General features: G+C 36.3%; 4 protein-coding genes across 8 annotated transcripts; 2 read left to right on the plus strand and 2 right to left on the minus strand.

The window, feature by feature from the left end:
* Nucleotides 1–505: 505 nt before the first annotated feature.
* Nucleotides 506–5,746, minus strand: crtam (cytotoxic and regulatory T cell molecule). Of its 4 annotated transcripts, none has more exons than XM_084400364.1 (12): nucleotides 5,678–5,746; nucleotides 4,384–4,533; nucleotides 4,110–4,262; nucleotides 3,888–4,004; nucleotides 3,115–3,273; nucleotides 2,580–2,678; nucleotides 2,171–2,245; nucleotides 2,025–2,063; nucleotides 1,829–1,900; nucleotides 1,462–1,614; nucleotides 1,253–1,339; nucleotides 506–1,151 (listed from the first exon to the last, which is right to left on the minus strand). In XM_084400364.1, exons 1-12 carry the CDS (start codon nucleotides 5,727–5,729, stop codon nucleotides 991–993), a joined length of 1,317 nt encoding a protein of 438 aa, XP_084256490.1. In that variant the 5' UTR covers nucleotides 5,730–5,746; the 3' UTR covers nucleotides 506–990. The 4 variants fall into 4 exon arrangements, with proteins under 4 accessions (XP_084256490.1, XP_084256491.1, XP_084256493.1 ...); XM_084400365.1 differs by having other exon boundaries at nucleotides 2,025–2,060; nucleotides 5,678–5,743; XM_084400367.1 differs by lacking the exon at nucleotides 3,115–3,273 and having other exon boundaries at nucleotides 2,025–2,060; nucleotides 5,678–5,743.
* A 2,599-nt stretch (nucleotides 5,747–8,345) lies between these two features.
* zpr1 (ZPR1 zinc finger) lies at nucleotides 8,346–16,634 on the plus strand. Of its 2 annotated transcripts, XM_084400489.1 has the most exons (13): nucleotides 8,346–8,622; nucleotides 8,724–8,885; nucleotides 11,288–11,378; nucleotides 11,603–11,673; nucleotides 11,870–11,956; nucleotides 12,066–12,188; nucleotides 12,288–12,411; nucleotides 14,119–14,189; nucleotides 14,289–14,378; nucleotides 14,457–14,567; nucleotides 14,656–14,745; nucleotides 14,980–15,045; nucleotides 15,249–16,634. In XM_084400489.1, the coding sequence occupies exons 1-13, from the start codon at nucleotides 8,506–8,508 to the stop codon at nucleotides 15,366–15,368; spliced, it is 1,323 nt and encodes a 440-aa protein (XP_084256615.1). In that variant the 5' UTR covers nucleotides 8,346–8,505; the 3' UTR covers nucleotides 15,369–16,634. The 2 variants fall into 2 exon arrangements, with proteins under 2 accessions (XP_084256615.1, XP_084256614.1); XM_084400488.1 differs by having other exon boundaries at nucleotides 8,357–8,622; nucleotides 12,066–12,411; nucleotides 15,249–15,506.
* Nucleotides 16,635–18,105: 1,471 nt separating this feature from the next.
* On the minus strand, nucleotides 18,106–18,730 carry h2ax1 (H2A.X variant histone family member 1). Its single transcript, XM_084400490.1, has one exon. It carries the CDS (start codon nucleotides 18,639–18,641, stop codon nucleotides 18,255–18,257), a length of 387 nt encoding a protein of 128 aa, XP_084256616.1. The 5' UTR covers nucleotides 18,642–18,730; the 3' UTR covers nucleotides 18,106–18,254.
* Nucleotides 18,731–18,736: 6 nt separating this feature from the next.
* hist2h2l (histone 2, H2, like) lies at nucleotides 18,737–19,378 on the plus strand. The gene has a single exon (XM_084400491.1). It carries the CDS (start codon nucleotides 18,965–18,967, stop codon nucleotides 19,343–19,345), a length of 381 nt encoding a protein of 126 aa, XP_084256617.1. The 5' UTR covers nucleotides 18,737–18,964; the 3' UTR covers nucleotides 19,346–19,378.
* The last annotated feature ends 1,359 nt before the right edge of the window (nucleotides 19,379–20,737 follow it).

A 20,737-nucleotide genomic window follows, 5' to 3' on the forward strand; every position in this document is an offset into this window, starting at 1 on the left:
ATCAGTCGTTACATAGAGATCGAATAGGATTTTTTTTTAACTATATGCTTTTTTAACAAAGCACATAATATATAGCACATGTTTGATACTCTTTTACAATGGGTTGGTAATCTCTGCTCCACTGTATATCATCGCATGAGGAGCTGAACACACAACGCCGACTGAAACCTGAGCCCTGATAGATCTAGGGTTTGGGGCAGTGTCAAAAATGTGTTTATTTAATATATTATATGATCGAGAAAAGGAATATGAAGGAAACAATGAGTAAAGGAAAGTAAACGAATCAGAGGAAACAAGCCATTGCATAATAGCCCAGTAGGTGGCGATACGAACGAACAATTCGAATCACCAAAAAAAAATGAGGAAATGTCTACAACATTTCATGGAATTCACTAAACACAGACAAGTCACATATTAGGTGCCAGAAATCTTAATAATTTGTGAGTGTATGGTTGTTGTTGTTTTTGTTTTGTTTTTTGACTAACACAATACTGAAGAGGAAGTTAGACATCAAAAACTGAGCCAATTTATCCATATATCACATGTTTGAAGATTCACCAAGCATAGCATTCACATGTTACATAAAATAGAGTTTTATTTCATACAAAATTCAAACAGTTCATAAAAAATTTCATTCATATTGACTTTTAAAACAGGGACTTTGATAACAAAGAGAGCAGCAGCCATTTCAGGTTAAAAAGAATGTTTCTATCCTATATGTTGAAATGTGATGCAGTCTATTCCAATTTTAGCACTTTAAAGTTTTTAAACTGTAAATGACACATAATAAAACACTTCTTTACATTCAGTATAAAAAATAATGTAAACCAGCAACAATGTAAATACAGAATAGCTACCAGTATATACAAAAGCCTATATTTATCATCTTTTAATTTTCCCAAAATAGGATTAGTGAGCACCATTGTTCATTACAGAACTGCAAAATGAGTTCAGTCTCTGATGAAGATTCAGATACAGCTGAATTTCCCTCTAAAGTTCAGTCTCCTTGACGCAAGCTCCGTCAAGTTTGTTACAAGCTGTTCTTGAACTGTCTTGTGTTTCAGTGATCACATCTACTGTAACTGTTGACTTTTCTGTATTCTGTTGCGTTTCTTCCACTCTGTATTCTGTGAAATTTGAGTTCCAAAAGCCTAGACCGAAAATCAAGAGAAATATGAAAAATTAGTAGTGTGCAAAGACACAAAAGCTTGTGTGTTTGATCTACCATATTAGATGGTTTAAGTGGTTATACCTTGTCTTCTCCTCTCCTGGGACTGCTTTTCTTCATGACTGGCTTTTGATTTGCTGCTTTCCACAGACTGGTCTGATTCTTCATTCTCTGTTATAAAATCAGATTAAAATGAAAAACTGTAGGCCTATCCAGAATTAAATCGCAGCTAAACCCTAGAATATAAATTAAGCTTGAATTAAAGTTAAAATATATAAATAATCTTTTATTACCTTTTTTCCAGGCTATATGTGCCCTTCGCAGTCTGATCACAAAGAAGATGACTACAATAAGTAAACATATGATAAGGCTTGTGACCAGCAGGATCAGCAGTGGTGAGCTTTCCTTACGATTGTATTGTTTGTCTTGGTCCCCTATGTCAAGGCCTGCAAATACACAAAGTAATATAATTATCATCAAATGACATCTTAGGATAGCATCACAAAGGCATAAGGAAAAGTCTATTTTTATCACTGCAATCTTTAATAACGTCATTAATTACATGTTGCTTTTATTTTAATTTGGACTTAAGAGAACGAGGTGGAAATTTTGTCTTGCTGGCTTGACAATGAAGCATTTTATTTTTTATGAGCTTCACACCTTGTGAGTTGGTGCCATTTTTGGTTATGAATCCTTCAGGTGATGTGGACTCCGAAGAGTTTATGTTCTGTGCTGAAATGCAAAGGTAGATTTGAGATTAATTTTACAACATAAAATAAGCAGGAAATGAATGGTATATTATGTTCAATATGCCATGTTTATATGAAATGAATTTAATATGAATATGAACACTTACTTGTCAAGCTTATATCTGTTGCAGTAGAATTTTCGTCTACTAAAAGAGATCACAAAGAAAATTAATTAATCACAAAGCCTTATACAAAACACACAAATTGTAATATTGTTAATACGTTTTTTGTCATGCAAAATTGCATAATTTACCTTGTCTGTGGTTTGAGGTAGTGCTGTCTCCTGTTGGGAGCACTTCGGTATTTTCTGACGACAGTTCCATGTGTGCTGTGATCAGATGGTGAATTTGTTAATCAGTTGTGAGGTATCAAAATTAAAAAACAAAAAGGTAAGATACTGTCTAGAAGTGACTGTGTGCACACTAGCTACCAGTAGGTGGAGGCAGAGAGTTACAAGGAGAGAGGCAATTTCTATTACTGGTGTGTGGTTTTATGTGAATCCCTCACACAGAAGGGGGTTTTGCTTTTATTTTTATCTGAGCTGTATTTAAAGTATTCTGTCAAGTGCTGGCTCAGATACTCCTAGTTTATGTAGTGTAATTGGTGTGACATCACATATTTCATTACTTGCCCAAACACATGAAATTAAGAGAAACACTCACCTGTACTGCTAATGGCAGGAGCAGACGTGACAGTGGTCATTGTCTCAGTTTTTAGCACATCTCTAGAACTGGAATACCTTGATGTGGTGGCCGTAACAGCTATGTGAAGACACAATAAAAACATTCACTGTTGACCGTTTGCGTATAAGAATCGGACTTTTGAAAGTGTTTGTTTATATATGTGGTTAGTGTGTCTATTCTGAATGGGGAACACAGCCTGTTTTGTTCAGAGAAATAGCTGACTTCCCTTACATCATGTGATTGATCACTCTAATGTGGACCACACATTCACTTAAATTGGAAACTACCAAACACTCCAAAGTGCAGATTAACTTTCTCTGTGCAGCACAGCCAAACAAAATCCCCTAATATTTCATTTCCCTTTTCTAATAATGGCTAATGTCATATATGGCAAAATGCTCCTGGTTTTGGTCACATGCTTGGGAAATCAGTGGTGGTGGTGAGATGTAAGCAAACATGGCGGAACTGGTTTAATGTACTGAAACTGGTTATATGTACCATTTGTGGTACTTACAGTGATTTTCAATGATGATAAAATCCAGCACTTGTTTTGGGAGATCTTTGTGTTTTGCCAGGCACATCACTGTTGCTTCCCTGATATGAGTTTTGATTGTTAAGATGCTAACTGCCAGTGACCTGTTGGATCTTCCCTCCCGCAAGGTATTGGGTAGAGCTGTTAGGGCAAAACAGGGCATATTCAGTAATCTGTGATTTTTAATTCAACTAGTATGAGAAACACCCTAAATGTATTATTGATCGTACCACAATATTGTGGTTCCTCTATTTTTCACGAGGTATTAGTAGTTTCACAGTGTGTGAAATGTCAGAAGGCATGGGACTTTATTTGTCAATTTATCTGTTTCACAGTAGGCCTATGTCTGTGTGTTATATTTTGTAATGTTTTTAAAAGAAGTGTCTTACGCTCTCCAAGCCTGCATTCTAATATGCTGATTTGTTGCTCAAGAAACATTATTTCTTCTTATTATCAGCGTTAAAAACAGCTGTGCTGCTTAATATTTTTGTGGAAACTGTGATACATTTTTTAGGGTTCTTTGATGAATAGAAAGTTTAAAAGAACAGCATTTATTTGAAAGATAAATCTTTTGTACCGTTATAAATGTCAACAATTTAAAGCATTCCTGCTGATTAGAAGTATTCATTTCTTTCAAAAAACTAATATATATGCTATATATATACACACACACACACATTACCGGTCAAAAGTTTGGAAACTGCCTTCCCCCTAACTGTCTGCCCACTCAAACTGAGACACTTCTCGTAACTTACCTTCAATTTCAACCCCACTGATTCGCCAAGAGAGTTCAGGTGGGTTGCCATTCGCTGTCACTGAACATTTGAGGATTGTTTTATCTTCATACTCGGCCATTTCTATTTTGGGGGCTCCTGTGACCAGATCAAAAAGAGTCTCATTTTATATTCCATTATTCATCTGCAAATCATTTTATGCATGCTTTCAGAAAAGATGAGTGATAAAATATTTATATTTACCCAGAACTTTTACTTTGAATCTTTTTGAAACGACTTTATCGTCATACAGAAGACATTTATAAAGCCCTTCATCGTCGAAGGTAATGTTAGACAGGAGTAACACATATTCAGAGTTGTCTGAAGTAAAAATGCTGCTCCTTGAATCTCGTAGACCTGTACGGGAACATGAAATAAATCTTTAATGTTTATGAAATACAACAAAGAGGAAATGTAACAGTGTTTGAAATGTGTTTTTCAATGGTTTTCGCACAATATACAGTGTTCTTGCCCTCACCTTTGATGTTGTTGAAGTACATAACATGACCTTGTGGATTTCTCCACTCCATGAATGCATTCTCACTTAAATTTCTTCGTGGACATCTTAATGCCAGTGTGTCTCCTTCTGCCACTGTAATGTACTTTGTTGCGGAACATTCTCTTATTCCTGTTCAGAAAGGAAATAAGTAAGTGAGAATCGTCAAGTTTTAACAGAACATTCCAACCAAAGACATTGATCAAAGCTAAATATACAGTCCAGAGGTGGGCTAGTTTAATGGAAGAACAGTAGGTTGATAAGGGGGCAGTAAGACCGCAGACACCCTACGCTCTGCTCTGACTCATTTGCGTATTCTCAGCGCTCTCGCTAGCTGCGGCTGAAAGTGAGAAGGGGCTACACTTTGCATTAGAGTGACTGCTGTAAGTGGTCTTTTATTTGCTTGTGTGGTTCAATCTTGCAGCGAGAGAAAACTTGCCACTGTGACACATAAAGCGACATGCTGGCGCTGGAACAGGAAACAGTGGTGTTAAAACGTTATTCACAGAGGTGTAAACATATCAAACAGATGAAGTTCTAAATCAGGCGACATGGGAGTGTGATTTTTTTAGTCATATGTAAAATGACCTATATTTCCTAATGTGCAATTTTATGTGGGAGTTATAGTACACTAAAACCGTCACAGGGCAAATTTAATATTCCTTTTATTCACCTTTGAACTTAATTCCATTTAATAATGTAACTTATTTTTAAATATGTGCAGTTATATTCACTGATACTGTTTTTCATTATTTAGGTCCATTATTGAAAAGCTTTACATCCACTGCTGTGATGATACTGTATTCAAGAATAGTTTCCTGTTCCTATACCACAAGGTGAGTACACGTAAAAACTAAAGTTATATCTTTCAACCCAATCTGTAGTAATAAATTAAACGAGTTGCACAATGACTGTTAAAATTATGTAGAAATCTATCAAACGCCATCATACAATAAAACACTGAAAGCAACACGTCGGACAACGTAACCTCTGAAAAAATTTATTTAATCAATTTTTTTATCGTAAGTGGTTGCACACAGTTGATTTTAGCTACATTTAAACAAATGCATTAATTTGAACAAAAATTGATTAAGTTCAACTTAATGCATTTGTTTAAATGTAGCTAAAATCAATTGTGTGCAACCACTTACGATAATTTTTTTAATTAAATTCAACGAATCATTAATACATCCACAAACTATTAAACCACAATGCCACTTTAGTAAGTCAGAGATATAGCCTAAACCGTTTCAAATAAGAAATATGTTTGTCTTACCTCCTACAATCAACATCAGAATGTGAACAACAAAGCCGGTTTTGATCTCCATACTGCACGCTCTTGAACTCTGAAGCTCACTTCCTCTGCTTAGACTCTTTTAAAGAGAGTGGCTTCCATGACATCATGAGATGTCATGGTCTTTTCCCCTGTGCGAATTAATGTGTGAAGTTTCAGGGGCATTTCGGCCAGAGGTTGGTTCTCGTTTAGAAAATTCACACTTGCCCACTTTTGACCTATTAAGTTCTCATCTGTTCAGTCAAATGCTACTGTATGTCTAATTCAGACTTAAATTCTGAGTACTTAACAATTTCCTAATATATGAATGTTCAAATAATAATATAATATAATATAATATAATATAATATAATATAATATAATATAATATAAAGATTTTTTAAAAAGAAACTATACTTTTAGACTTTTGCACATTAAATTAATCAAAAGTTGCAGAAACATTTATAATGCGACAAAAGATTTCTATTTCAAATAAATGCTGTTCTTTTTATCTTTCTATTAATCAAAAAATCCTGAAATAAATGCCTCACAGTTAAATATACTAAGCAGAAGAACATTTCAACATTGATAATAATAAGAAATGTTACTTGAGCACCAAATCAGCATATTAGAATGATTTCTGAAGGATCATGTGACACTGAAGACTCGAGTAATGATGCTGAAAAGGCAGCTTTGCCATCACAGGAATAAACTACTACATTTTAAAATATTCACATTACATTTACATTTATTCATTTAGCAGACGCTTTTATCCAAAGCGACTTACAAATGAGAACAATAGAAGCAGTTAAACTAACAGTAGGACGACAATATGCAAGTGCTATGACCTTTTTAAATAATAGAATAGAATAGAAGAGAAAGTGTTTGTATTACTGGATCAAGTGCTGACGAAAAAGAAGCATCTTCAGCCATTTCTTGAACGTGGCTATATGGACTCAGCAGCTCCGGTTGAGTTAGGCAGATCATTCCACCAGCAGGGAACAGTCATGGTAAAGGTCAGAGAAAGAGGACCTTTATTTAAAATATATATTTAAAGTTATTTTAAATTGTAGTGTTTCACAGTATTACTGACCCCAAACTTTTGAATGGTAGTATAGCATAATATAATATATTACTGTAATATACTTAGGTCTCTTAAAGATCTTCATCAGTTTCAATAACCTTCCTCAGTTGTGATGAATCATCCAGTCTCTACACTGGCCATCTCTTGACTTTGGCAGAATATTTCAGTGTTGAAAATCTGGAACTCAAAATGTATTTTAAACTTGGGAATATGTTTTTTTTTTAATATAATGTTTTATTTAATTTAAAAGTAACCATTCTATTTATTTATATATATCTTTTTAGATGTATTTCTTTGTAATCCTCTAGATTTTGTACTATTTATTCACAAAATCTTGTGTTTATATCTGGATATTTATGTGAATAAATTATTCAGATTTTATTGGTCACCATTAGCATAAGCATCACGTTGTTGGATGGTCGAATAAAATCTATTTTTAATCTATGAGAGCACCCTGACAGCGTCACTACAAGTGTCATCACTGTTACACAAAAACGCTAAACAACTGGGCAGGAACAGGAAGGTCTTTATTCGCAAGGGGAAAAAAATCACACACTCAAATTTACACCACTGACCATTTCACCACGCAGACAAAAAAAAAACACTTCCCCATTTCAATGCACAACCTAGATAGAGCACGTCATACTTTATAGCGTAGCATGATGGACATACCTACTTTATATCTGCATGTTCATTAAGTAGCCTATAATACATATTTTACATTGTATTCCAGCCAGTAGTTTTGTAGGTTCTGCCACCAAGGGGCGGTTCATGCAATTCCAGTCTGCTATGAGTCCAATAGATGATTTTCTGACTAGGACACTATATGACATGAATGGTCAACATGAAGTCCACTGCAGTGAATGAGATGCTAGAGGCCAATAAGAGTTTCTTCACAAGAATGATGTGGTCAGAACCATGTGAAATCCTTATGTGGTTGTTTACATGCATATTTCAGACCACTGAGAATTCGTTCATTGATAGAATCTTGCCAGGGTTGGCAACTCTTAACATTAGAAGACTTGAAAGCATGAGGCAAAAAGACAGAAGCTGATGGAGCGCCATCTGGTGGCTGCTGATTTGAAACTATCAATGCCAGCAAAATAATGTTAACGTATTATACGGTCCTAATATATCCATATCATATAATTTATATGTGAAGTCTGGAAACTAAACATTTTAGTTGGGAAATCGCACAGTAAAACATATGGGGTTCCTTCTGTTTGTGAGACGAGCTCTAGTTTGAATAAAACGTGTAGGCACATTCATACAACCCTAGTTCAAACGAAAAATTGTGTAGGCCTATAGTGTTTTTGGGTCAACGTTGAAACCGGCATTAAAAAACAATGTTCAACAAATCCTGTATGTTATTGAGAAAGTATTTTATCCAGCAACCGTATAACCATTATTGAAGTATTGTGTTCATGTGTGATTAATGACGAGTTTGCATTTATTATAAATACATGATACAAGACATGAAATGAACAATGACATACATGAATGCACTAAATATTCGTTTAACTAACCCTAACCATAATAAAGTCAAGACTTTTATTTTGACACGTCTTGTTAAGTTGAGCTGAGTCTGACCCGGTGGTGATTCAACGCACATGAGGATATTACCAAAAACGTGCGAACTGCGAAGGCTGCTGGAAACTTCTAGCAGAACGAGAACATCACTCACTATAACCACCTCTACCAGTAAACCGGACAGTTTAAATACTTTTTACCCACAGTACCTGGCAATATGTCAGTTATTGAGGAGGAGCGCGTCCGCGGCGGCGTTTTTAAGGACATTAATGCAGATGATGAAGATCATCAACCTACAGTGATTGAGAGTTTGTGCATGAACTGTTATAAAAATGTACATATGCAGCTTTATTATTATTATTACTGTTACTATTCGGTAATACATATATCAAGTATTACTTTATTTATTTAATGCCAATTTTATGACCTGTCCAGGGAAGCACACGTCTTCTGTTTACTAAGATCCCTTTCTTCAAAGAAATCATCATCAGCTCCTTTACATGTCCACACTGTAACTGGACCAACACAGAAATCCAGTCTGCTGGCCGCATACAAGAGCAGGGTGTGCTGTACACCTTACAAGTAAAGACCAAACAGGTATGTCTTGTCTTGTTTATTATGTGTAAAATAATGAACTGTTGGTATGGACTGTTAACTTTGACCATCAACTGTTTTTTAGATGTCGGGAGGGTCAAGTAATAAAAATTACATTGCTAAAATAATTTATAAAAAAAATTAATATATTGATACTTTAAGAAAGACCCCTCGTAAAACGCAACAAAAGTGCGTCACTCGTCAATTTTCAACAACGTATGAACCACCAATCAAAGAAAACATGCCTAGAGCTTCTCCTAGTGGTCATTATATAAAGCACGAAGGAAAAACCCCACATGTGATATTGCTTAATAATTTGACAGCTTTAACTTAAAATATACAGAAGAGAAACTATTCTGATTAGATTGTTTTTCAACATAATGATGGGAGCAATTTTCCATAAAATTTGTTTTCTTTTGGTCAATTTCATGCAGTTCACGACATGTCAAAGAAAGCAACAGAATGGGCTTTATTTTATTAAAGGTAGGGTAGGTAATCCTGTTCAGAAACACTTTTTTTTATACTGGGTGAAATGGTCCTTCCATCCTGATAGTAGTCAATACATTATGTGTTTAGAAAAAGGAATGAAAAAAATCAGACCTCTGTAGCAGCTGCAGGACAGTAAAAACTCTGACCAATCACTGCCATTCGGTGCGAATGTAAAGAACCAATCAGACGCACTCTTGAACGACCTCCTCTGCTTCGCCCTCAACCCCGGACCTGTCCTCGAACCGACGATGCGGTACTTGTCTCCGGACTCGGAGTGTACGTTAGTCTTCATTAGAGTCAACAATGTTTTCATCATGGAAACTCTTACATGCAAAACACCGTATATGTTATGAATCTTAGACGAAATTCACCTTCATCACAGTGTAACTGATGGTAATGGAAAAACGTGTATCAATGCAACCTGTTTTTAGCTTTGCCTTATAAATATAGCTCGTTACCGAATGACACTTTACCATTATCGATATGCTAGCTTGATAGTGAGTACTAAAAGAAATCTTATTTGTTTATATTCATAGTGATAAAGTTAGGTATTTTATTACATGTGATTCTGACGTGATGTCACTGTATGTACTGCGCTCCTTCCTCTCCACTCGTCTCAGGTAATAAATGCGTCTTGTTCCAGCCTGAGCGTTTGGCGTCGCGCGTTCATGTGTTTTGGGGGTGTGGCTTTGGAAGGAGCTCAGAAGGGAGGGGGTGGGAGTGAATGGAAATAATGAGCTGTGTTTATTGCAGATTAAAAGGTCTACAGTCACTAGATTTTTATATTTTCTTTTTCAGAGTACTTACATTTTAATTATGTATTGGTATATAAAGACAGTTTAAACAAATTTGGAATGTTTTTTTTTTTAGAAAAAGGATTACCTACCCTACCTTTAATCAATTTCTAGATCAAAGAGGGAGCGAGAGCGGTATAAGCACTGGTAATATAATTTGATCTCTCTATTTTTAACGAAGACAACTGTGTGTTAATCTTAAGGATGTGACACTGAACATTTAATGGCTAAGTTCACCCAAAAATTAAAACAATATTATAATTGACTCACCCTCAAGCCATCCATTCTTCTTTCAAACACAGTTATATTAAGAAATATCCAGATACCCTTCCAAGCTTTATAATGGGAGTGAATTGTAATTGAGATTTTGAAGCCCAAAAAAGCGCATCTGTTCACTCTTCAGCCAGAACTCGACTCCTGTACGGCCGTGACCAGAAGCCAGTGATTATAGTTTATAAAGTTATAAATATTTATATTTTTCTTACAAAAACGCATCACTTTGCTTCAGAAGGACTTTATTACTTTTATGATGGATGGATGTGCGTTTTTGGGCTTCAAAATCTTTGTTACTATTCACTCCCATTATAAAGCTTGGAAGAGCCAGAATATTTTTTTGGTGTAACACCGATTCTGTTCGGCTGAAAGAATAAAGTCATATACACCTAGGGTGGCTTGAGGGTGAATAAATTATGGGATAATTTTAAATATGAACTATCCCTTTAAGTGACATTTGCGCGAATCTGAAGTGCTTAATCTGAAATACATACACATCTCTCGCTTTTGCTCATGTGCCACCCCCCCGTGAGCCATAGAGGTTGCCAACCCCTGATTTAGGCTATTAAAGAAATAAAAATTTTCCAAAGAAGAACTTTTGCTTTAAATAAATGTTTATTTAAAAGCAGACTACTTCAGTGTTTAGTAACCATCATCACGCTTAACACTGAGAATTTGAATAACTGTAATTTGACGATCAGGTATGGTTATCTAATCTGAGAAAATAATAGGGGTGGGTGGATGATTCGTTTTTAACAACTGATTCCGTTAGAGCTGATCCACACATCTCATGTAGTCCCATTTGAAGTTTCTCTCAGGAATCAGCAAGTAGTTTTTCCTTTTGTGCAGGACATGAATCGAGAGGTTGTAAAGTCGGACAGTGCGTCCACCAGAATTCCACAACTTGATTTTGAAATTCCTCCTTTCACACAGAAGGGCTGTAAGTTATGTATTTTCATTTTGAACTCTTAACTAAAGTACAAATCTCTTATTGAAAAGTTGATGTTCTGATGGATTATAATGCAATTACAGCCTGTAACTCAACTTCAATTTTGTTTTATGGTGTAGTAGACTTAATCTGCAGAATGATATTTTGCAAATTATAATAAATACTGTTTGCAAGTTTATCATTAATAACGTTTTGTCTTCTTTATAATGGGTTAGCCTTGTCAACAATTGAGGGCCTTCTGGACAGAGCAGTGGCGGGTTTAGAGCAAGACCAACCTGTTAGAAAGGTGGGTGTTTTATCTGTGCACCTTTTTTTAATAAGCCTTGTTCTTTCTGTATGTTTCATCAGGTGTGAACTATTTATGCAAAGCGTTTTGTTTTATATTGTGTATATATATAATTATTAAGTGTTCTGTTTTTGTTCCTATGTGTTTGTATATATTTATTTATTAAGAGTTCTGTTTGTTCCTCTCCACACTGCAGGGAACAGATCCAGCTGTTGCTGAAAAAATAGATGAATTCATCCAGAGGCTGAAAAAAATTAAAGAAGTTGAAGAGGAATTCACTTTAGTAAGTTTTGCTGATGGTAAACTTCAGAAAGATTCCATGCGCCTGACAAAGGATTAAACAGTATTATTAACATGAACTAATGAATGCCGCATTTGTCTTCTGTCTGCAGATTATTGATGATCCATCTGGGAATAGTTTTATTGAGAACCCGTTTGTGCCTCAGAAAGACACGGCTCTCTCTGTCACGTATTACAACAGGACAGCTGAACACAACGCTGCGCTAGGAATAGAGGTGAGAAACGGCTACAGAATCTGTTCTGCTGTTGACTTGAGCAAGGAGTGCAGAACTGTAAGATTACAGTTTCTTCAACTTCCACCATCTCTTTTTCAGGTAGAGGAAAAACAAGACGAAAAGACAGTCGATGATATAGATGCAATGAGAAATGAAGTATTAGTGTTCAACACTAACTGCCCAGAATGTAACGCCCCAGCCAACACAAACATGAAGCTTGTCCGTATCCTTTAAAGTACGCTAGCAAACAACATGCATTTTCAAATGAATCTTTGTGTTAAATTGCTAACCAAATAACAGAGGCTTTCCATGTAGATTTTTTTAATATCCTGCTTTACTAATTTATTTGAATGCAGAGAAAATGGTTGTTCAACAAATGATGGTACCAAGTAGGGGTTGGTGATATTGACCAAAATCTTATTTCACGATTCTCGATATAAGCCATTTTATTTCACAATGATATTATGTATCATCACGATATGGTTATTTTTGCTTTAAATAAGTTTGATATAAATTTGATACCATTGTAATTTCATAATTCGTCACCATTTTCAATATCACAAAAACGAAAACTAGAGTCTTATTACTAATTAATGTCGTATTATGAAGCAGACTTCCCTGTATGCGCTCGCACTAAAACTCGCAGCTTTTTTTTATTGAGGTGGAACCAAAATTGCGCACACAGAAACATTAATTCGAATAGAAAGTGGTTTTCAACTTCGTGAAATGTATAGATAAAACCCGCTTCACTACTAAAAGTTACATTATACATTTTTTCTCTCTCTCTCTCTCATTAAAGGTATAGCGGAGGATTCTCTCCACTTTTTGAATAAGTTTGATTGATTCACCAGAATGATTGACAATTAGGAGGACCAATAGTATAGGTGATCCACCCGGAAGTAAAAAATCCTACGCAATACCTTTAATTCATTCATTCAAATTCATTCAAATATATGTAATCTTACCACGCAACTTTATTTCACTTCAGAATTCAACATCTAGCTGTAGATAAAATAACAAACGAAAATTACCATTATTTTCTGGTCTGTATCCGTTCAGTCACATTTTTCACTGCAAACATCCATGACAGCTTTTAACTTGTGCATGCTGGCAAATAATCATGGCCACCCGACATGAATTATAAAATCATTTTTGTATGCCCATTCAAAACCCGAGGGCCAACCATGTCGCATAGTAAAGCGATCACCAACAGAATCATTTTGGGCAGGGATTAATGTAAACGCAGATATTGGATACCAGGCATGTCTGAAGTGAATGTAAACAGGCAGGGCAAAAAAAACAAATATGGTCAAAAGATTAGGTTTGCGTGCATTAGGACTTGCAGTGTAAACGCAGCCCAAAATACTCATGCGTTTTTCTTTCTCAATTGTTGACGTTCACTTAAGATATAAATGACTGTTAACTTGCAGAGATGGTCATTTTGACACATAAGTATGTGTATTTACCATTCATTACCATGTGTCTCTCAGACAATGCTCAGAAACAGTCTCTCTGATAGTGAGCTCATATAGAGAATTGTTGTCTTTCTCTGCTTACTGTGCTTCAACGGTTTAAAATCACTTAAACCACAATGCTTAAAAACACACATTCAAATGATAAGCTTTGTGACCGCGCAGCACAGCAACTTCATGTGAGCGTAACCTTGATAGTCGGTAGTCCAAAATCTCTACCGGTTGACAAATTTCTACCGGTTAATCGTGTCTACTGATAAATTGCCCACTCCTAGTACCATGGGAGCCCTTGGAAATTTTCATTTCAAGTTGTGGCTAAAATTAGCAGCTCTAAGTTTCGCTAGCATTTTAGTGTAATATTCTTTTGTGAAAATGGCACTGCATGGAGATATGGGTCTAACACTTGTGGGTCATAATTTAAAGAAAGCAGTTTATTGGTCCCTTTAACCCAATTGCAGAAATTCCACACTTTAAAGAGGTCATAATAATGGCCACTAATTGCGACAGCTGTGGACATCGCACCAATGAGGTGAGAATAATAAACCATGCTATATGTTTGTGTATTTTTTTTTTTTTTATGCTGTTCTTGTATTATGGACTGGAATTTATCATTGACATCATTAAATAGGTGAAATCAGGAGGAGCCACAGAAGAGCTGGGAACCAGAATAACTCTCCACTTAACCGACCCTTCAGATATGTCCAGAGACCTGCTGAAGGTGAGTTTGGCTCCATGTGACACTGTGTGAGCATACTTTATCTTTTCATCATTCATGTGTAATGTATGTGTGTAACAGTCAGAGACGTGTAGCGTGTTGATTCCCGAGCTGGAGTTTGAGTTGGGGATGGCGGCTGTCGGAGGGAAGTTCACTACGCTGGAAGGACTCCTCAAGGACATCAAAGATCTGGTAGGAATCAAAGCCCAGCTAACGGCTTTTGTTGTTATCAACAAACATCCTCTTTTATGCTAATTTTATGCTTTTATGCTTATTTTAGATTGTTTCAAAAAATCCCTTCATGTGTGGAGACAGCTTTACAGCGGATAGAGCAGGGAAACTGGAGCTTTTTGGGCAAAAGATTGACAAGGTTTGAATGATATTACTAGCATTTCTGTTAATGTTCTTAACAGAACTGTTAAATGCAATGACATTATTCTCAAAATGGGGCGTCTTAAAGGAACTTAATTATATATATATATATATATATATATAAAAAAAATTTTATATATATTTTTTTAAATAAATAAATATAGACTTATTCATTTATTTAGTTATGTTTGAAATTGTCAAGGAATTAATGTGTTTACTAAATGTTTCTTAGATAATGGCGGGGGAAATGGATGTGCATATTATCCTGGACGATCCGACAGGCAATAGTTATATTCAGGTGAGGCCAGTTAAACTTTTTTTTTTTTTTTATAATACAAAATAAAACATTGTCTTATTTAAAGGATCTTAAGATATCTTATGGTTAAGCTTCAGATTTAATGTCTTCAATTGTGCGATTATTTTTATTAATTTTTTTTACATTTGGATGTATATATCTTGTTCTTTTTATGTGAAGGCTAATCACCCGACTCCTTTTTGCAGAATGTTTATGCCCCAGATCCAGATCCAGAAATGAAGATTGAAAAGTACACCAGGACCTTTGAGCAGAACGAAGACTTGGGGCTCAATGACATGAAAACCGAAGGGTACGCAGAGAAATAGGCTTAAAGTCAGAGAAAAATGGAGATTATATGTTGTTATATTCCAAATTCTGTCGAAATCGTTATATAACATTATTTAATTCACTTTTACATTTATTGTAATATTTCATGTAATTGCCACTTCTGAAAACCATGTTGTCTTTAAAAGCATCATTATGATTTGAGAGGGAACTTTTTTTTTTGGCTTGAATAAATGCAAGGTTCTTAATTTCCTTGCTGGAAATTATTTGAATAATTTAAGTTATGGTCATCTTGGCTATGAAGCACTTGTGTTAATTAACAATGTCACAACAAAATTGTTACAAAGTTTTTGAAGTAAATACAACTAGACACTTAAAGGGTTAGTTCACCCAAAAATGAAAATTCTGTCAGTAATTACTCACCCTCATGTTGTTCCAACCCCGTAAGACCTTCGTTCATCTTCGGAACACAAATTAAGATATTTTTGATTAAATCTGAGAGCTGTCTGACTCCTCCATAGGCTTCTAAGGCATTATAACTTGCTGGCCCAGAAAATGCATTAAAGACATCGTTAATATAGTCCAAGTGACTCCAGTGGCTCAATCTTAAGTATATCAAGCGACGAGAATACTTTTTGTGCGCAAAAACAAACAAAAATAACGACTTTATTCCACTATTCATTTCCTTCTCTCTGGGCCTCGAGTCTTTTCACGTAGTGTTTAAGCGTAGCGCGTCTGTGTTGCACATCACCACGTAGGCTCACTATTGGCCGACGCTGGTCATGTGTGTGATGCGTGTGACGTACAACACAGAAGCACTACGCAGTTACACTACGTGAAAAAACTCGAGGCCCAGAGAGAAGGAAATTAATAGTGGCATAAAGTCGTTATTTTGGGGGTTTTTTGCGCACAAAAAGTATTCTCGTCGCTTTATAAACTTAAGATTGAGCCACTGGAGTCACTTGGACTATATTAACGATGTCTTTAATGCATTTTCTGGGACAGCACGTTATAGTGTCTTAGAAGCCTATGGAGGAGTGAGACTGCTCTCAGATTTAATCAAAAATATCTTAATTTGTGTTCCGAAGATGAACGAAGGTCTTACGGGGTTGGAACAACATGAGGGTGAGTAATTACTGACAGAATTTTCATTTTTGGGTGAACTAACCCTTTAACGTAGTCTTAAGCACACTACAGATGTGAATTCTGTGGATGCATTTTCTTTTCCATTAAGTAGGGCTGACTCATTCATAAAGGCTGTAACATAACAAGGGTTATGTTTGTACAATAAAAGAGTTTCAAATATGTAATATGGTGTTGATCTATTTACGCTTAACTTTGCAAAGTTCAGTAAGAAATCTAATTAACAATGGCTTCAGAATGACATCAAACCCAGCACAGTGCTTTAGCTAATAGATTTTATGACTGTATTGGAACATGCAGTTACACTGCTGAAGAGGAGCTCTTTAGTATGTGTATTGTTTTTATATACTTGTGTTTGTCGCGATAAACTGATAATTAGTTTGATTGGTTTTATTGATATTTGCACTTCTCTAATTAGTCAGTTATTAATCCTTCAAATTGTTACTACTGGTAAATAGCACCATTTAATGAACCTTTGAAGTATAGCCCCCAAAAAAACCATCACTCACTGTCCTTTTAACAGGAAACAGCAGTGTTCACAAGTTAAGAAACATAATGGCCCGGTTTCACAGACAGGGTTTAGATTAAGCCGGGATTAAGCCTTAGTTCAATTAGGGCATTTAAGTAGCTTTTATAAATGTGGCTTTAAAAACAAAAAAACATTACAGGTGTGCAATCTGTGCATCTTGAGACAAAACAATGGCAGTGGCATATTTTAAGATATGCCAGCGCAAATTGCTTTAAAACAATCAAACATGCATTTTAGTCTGGGACTAGGCTTAAGTCTTGTCTGTGAAAGCGGGGGTATGTATTGTTTGTGCAACTTTTAACGCCATTCCCAGAAACTGCCAAAAATGTGTAAATTAGCATATATCTAATGGTATGAATAATTATATAATGGATATGGGATTTTATTTGTGGTAATCAGATTATTTTCTTTTATTTCAGCACAATAAGTTATTTATAATATTGTAAAATTTAAATTTGAGTAAATATTTGTTGCTTAGATGTGTTTAAGTTTCATCTGTAAAGCACAGTAAGCAGTTGGTGACCAAGTAAATTATTATTGTCAATAACTGGCTGTGTGACATGTCATGGTCATGTGATGTCAACATGGTGATGCCCATGAGGAGACATTATGCCTATGTTTATTTTTTTTTATCTTCAACTCATATTTACATAATTATGAGTTCTCTATTTTTAATATCTCAATTTCTTAATGTAAAAAAAAAAAAGTGCTCTTTATGCTGTAGCATACTTGATAGAGTTCTAATTAAAGCTTCTATATTAGACTATGCGCAGCACAATGCGGCTTCGAGAAAAACAATGAATCACGGCTTCTTCTTTGTGCCTTCCACTGGCACTTTACATTTATTGAAACAGCATAACCACTGAACAGCAGATAAAGAACATGACTTGCATGTAATTTAAAGCGGTGACAAATAAAATGTAACCAACATTGGTCCATATACAATAAACTACTGATGTTTGTTAACCCCGCAAATGGAGGTTCTTTAGTCCACCGTGATGGCAGGTTAAATGTCCCATGGCCATTAATAGCCTGTGGTGGTGTAGATCTCTTCTTGTATGAGGGGAGTGCGTCTGTCCAAAAGAGCAATCATCAACATTAGAAAAAAATTATAATAAATCAGAGTTTACAAGATGCAGCTGTCGTCTTCATTAAAACAAAAACACAATATAACGCGAAGAAGGGAACAGAACATATCTTGGACTCAAACCAGCGGAGCTGCGTTTGTGTCATTGTCCGTGATCGTAAAGGCCTGTTACTTGCTCTTGGCAGGCTTCTCGGTTTTCTTAGGCAGCAGCACTGCCTGGATGTTTGGAAGCACTCCGCCCTGCGCGATGGTAACGCCGCCTAAAAGCTTGTTGAGCTCTTCGTCGTTGCGGACAGCCAGTTGCAAGTGACGGGGGATGATTCTCGTTTTCTTGTTGTCTCGGGCTGCGTTTCCGGCCAGCTCGAGGATCTCAGCCGTTAGGTATTCCAGGACAGCGGCCAAATACACGGGGGCTCCTGCGCCTACGCGCTCAGCGTAATTTCCCTTGCGTAATAATCTGTGTACACGTCCGACTGGAAACTGAAGTCCAGCTCTGGATGAACGAGACTTGGCCTTTGCGCGGGCCTTCCCACCGGTTTTACCTCTTCCAGACATGTTTTGACAACAAAAGAACCGCTTGTTTGGCTTGTATCGTCTCGTTTAACGTTGGTAGTCAAATGCGCTTTCGCTTGTGATGTAAGCAGGGATTGGTATATATACCCGGATGTGTGCTCTGATTGGATGGATTCACTCTACAGCAAACAGCCAATAGCCACTCAAAACTTGGTCCATGACGTTAGGAAGTCGTCCTATCGAAACCGAGACTGTGCTCACTCTTATTTGCATGCCGACTCTATAAATAAGGGGCAGTAATGTGCGCAGTTCGTTCGTATACCATAACGAGTCTGACAGTTGAGCTTTTGTGAAAAACCGATACAATGCCTGAACCTGCGAAGTCAGCGCCCGCTCCCAAAAAGGGGTCTAAAAAAGCTGTCACCAAGACCCAGAAGAAGGGGGATAAGAAAAGGCGTAAGACCAGGAAAGAGAGTTACGCCATTTACGTGTATAAAGTACTGAAACAAGTCCACCCGGACACCGGCATCTCCTCAAAAGCTATGGGCATAATGAACTCGTTTGTAAACGACATCTTCGAGCGCATCGCCGGAGAAGCCTCGCGCCTGGCGCATTACAACAAGCGCTCCACTATCACATCCCGGGAGATCCAGACGGCCGTGCGCCTGCTCCTGCCGGGAGAGCTGGCCAAACACGCCGTGTCCGAGGGCACAAAGGCCGTGACCAAATACACCAGCTCCAAGTGAAAGTGAACCAACAAGATGGACTGGACTCTTATCCTTAAGGATGGAAGACGAAAATGCATCCACTGTTGTTGTTTGATGTCCGCATGAGGGACCTCTCGTTACATCTGGAGCGAAACGCAGCTCTGGAAGAACACACACACACACACACACAGTGCTTTCCATCTGTATAACACCAACATTCACCTGACCTGAGGTTGTTCATGTTTGATCGTATTTGCACGTGAACACTTGTACTGTTATGGCCTATGGTTGTCATTTGTTAACTCATGCGTAAACTCAAGTTACCGGAGGGAAACACTGGCTTTGGTTTTTATTGATTTCTTGTATAAAATTTTGCTGTACTGTATTAATACTGGAAAAAATGTCTTTTGCCTGAATGTTTCTTCATAATTACCTTGCCATTTACCACAAATAAATATATTGGCTAATGGTAACAACAACCAGATTTGCGAGTGTTCCTGCCAAGTAATATATAAGTTAGCTTATTACTATATGGAGGACATGAAAGTATTAGCAGCAAGGCGCGTAAAGCAGTACAAAAATAACAGTATTATGTATTCTAACGTTTTAAACGTAAATACAGCATTTTTAAACAACGTTGCAGAATCTGAGAAAGTTTACGCTGGTCTTGCGAACAGAAGTCGTAACCATGGCAACAGTAAGGCAGCTGCTGGAGTGTTGGAGGATACATGAAGAAAACAAGCACTGTCATTATTTATTACTTGTTTCAAGGTTTATTTAATTTAATCGACTGTTATATAACTGATGAACCAAAACACTATTTACTCCAATTTCATATAGGCATATAAATGTTTGAGTATAGAATTATGAAATTACAATGATTATATCAATAAAAACGAAGTATGAAAAATGACAATACGGAGCATTTGTGGTCTGCCCTCCTGATTTAATGTACGATATAGGGTGAATTGCCCTATGGGACATTTTTTGCATTTCAGACTTATGTGACATTTTGCGATTTGTAGCCATCTAAATCCACACCAATACCAATTTAAAACCCCCAGGATGTGTCCTAATCAAATCAAAAGAGAAAATGCAGATAACATTCATAAAATAAATTGTAGACAGATATCTTAGTGCAAGTCGTCTGAGACAATCTGCAGCTTCCTAATGTGGGACACTGAAAAGTATGATAAAAGGCCAAAATCACATTGATTCATGTAGAATAGTAAAATCTTCTTAAGTTAGTAATTCTCTTGGTTATGGATGGATGAAACATTGACAATTGATCATCATCAGACAAATTATACAAAATAATAGTTTTGATGCATTTATTATAAAGACGTTAAGCAACTATTATAGGCATATATTATCATATATTGCCTGTGTTATGTTATGTAGACTGAAAAGAGTTAAATGCACAGTCAGAAT

Source organism: Rutilus rutilus (genome assembly GCF_951802725.1).
Source record: "Rutilus rutilus genome assembly, chromosome: 25".
NCBI classification, from domain to species: Eukaryota; Metazoa; Chordata; class Actinopteri; order Cypriniformes; family Leuciscidae; genus Rutilus; species Rutilus rutilus.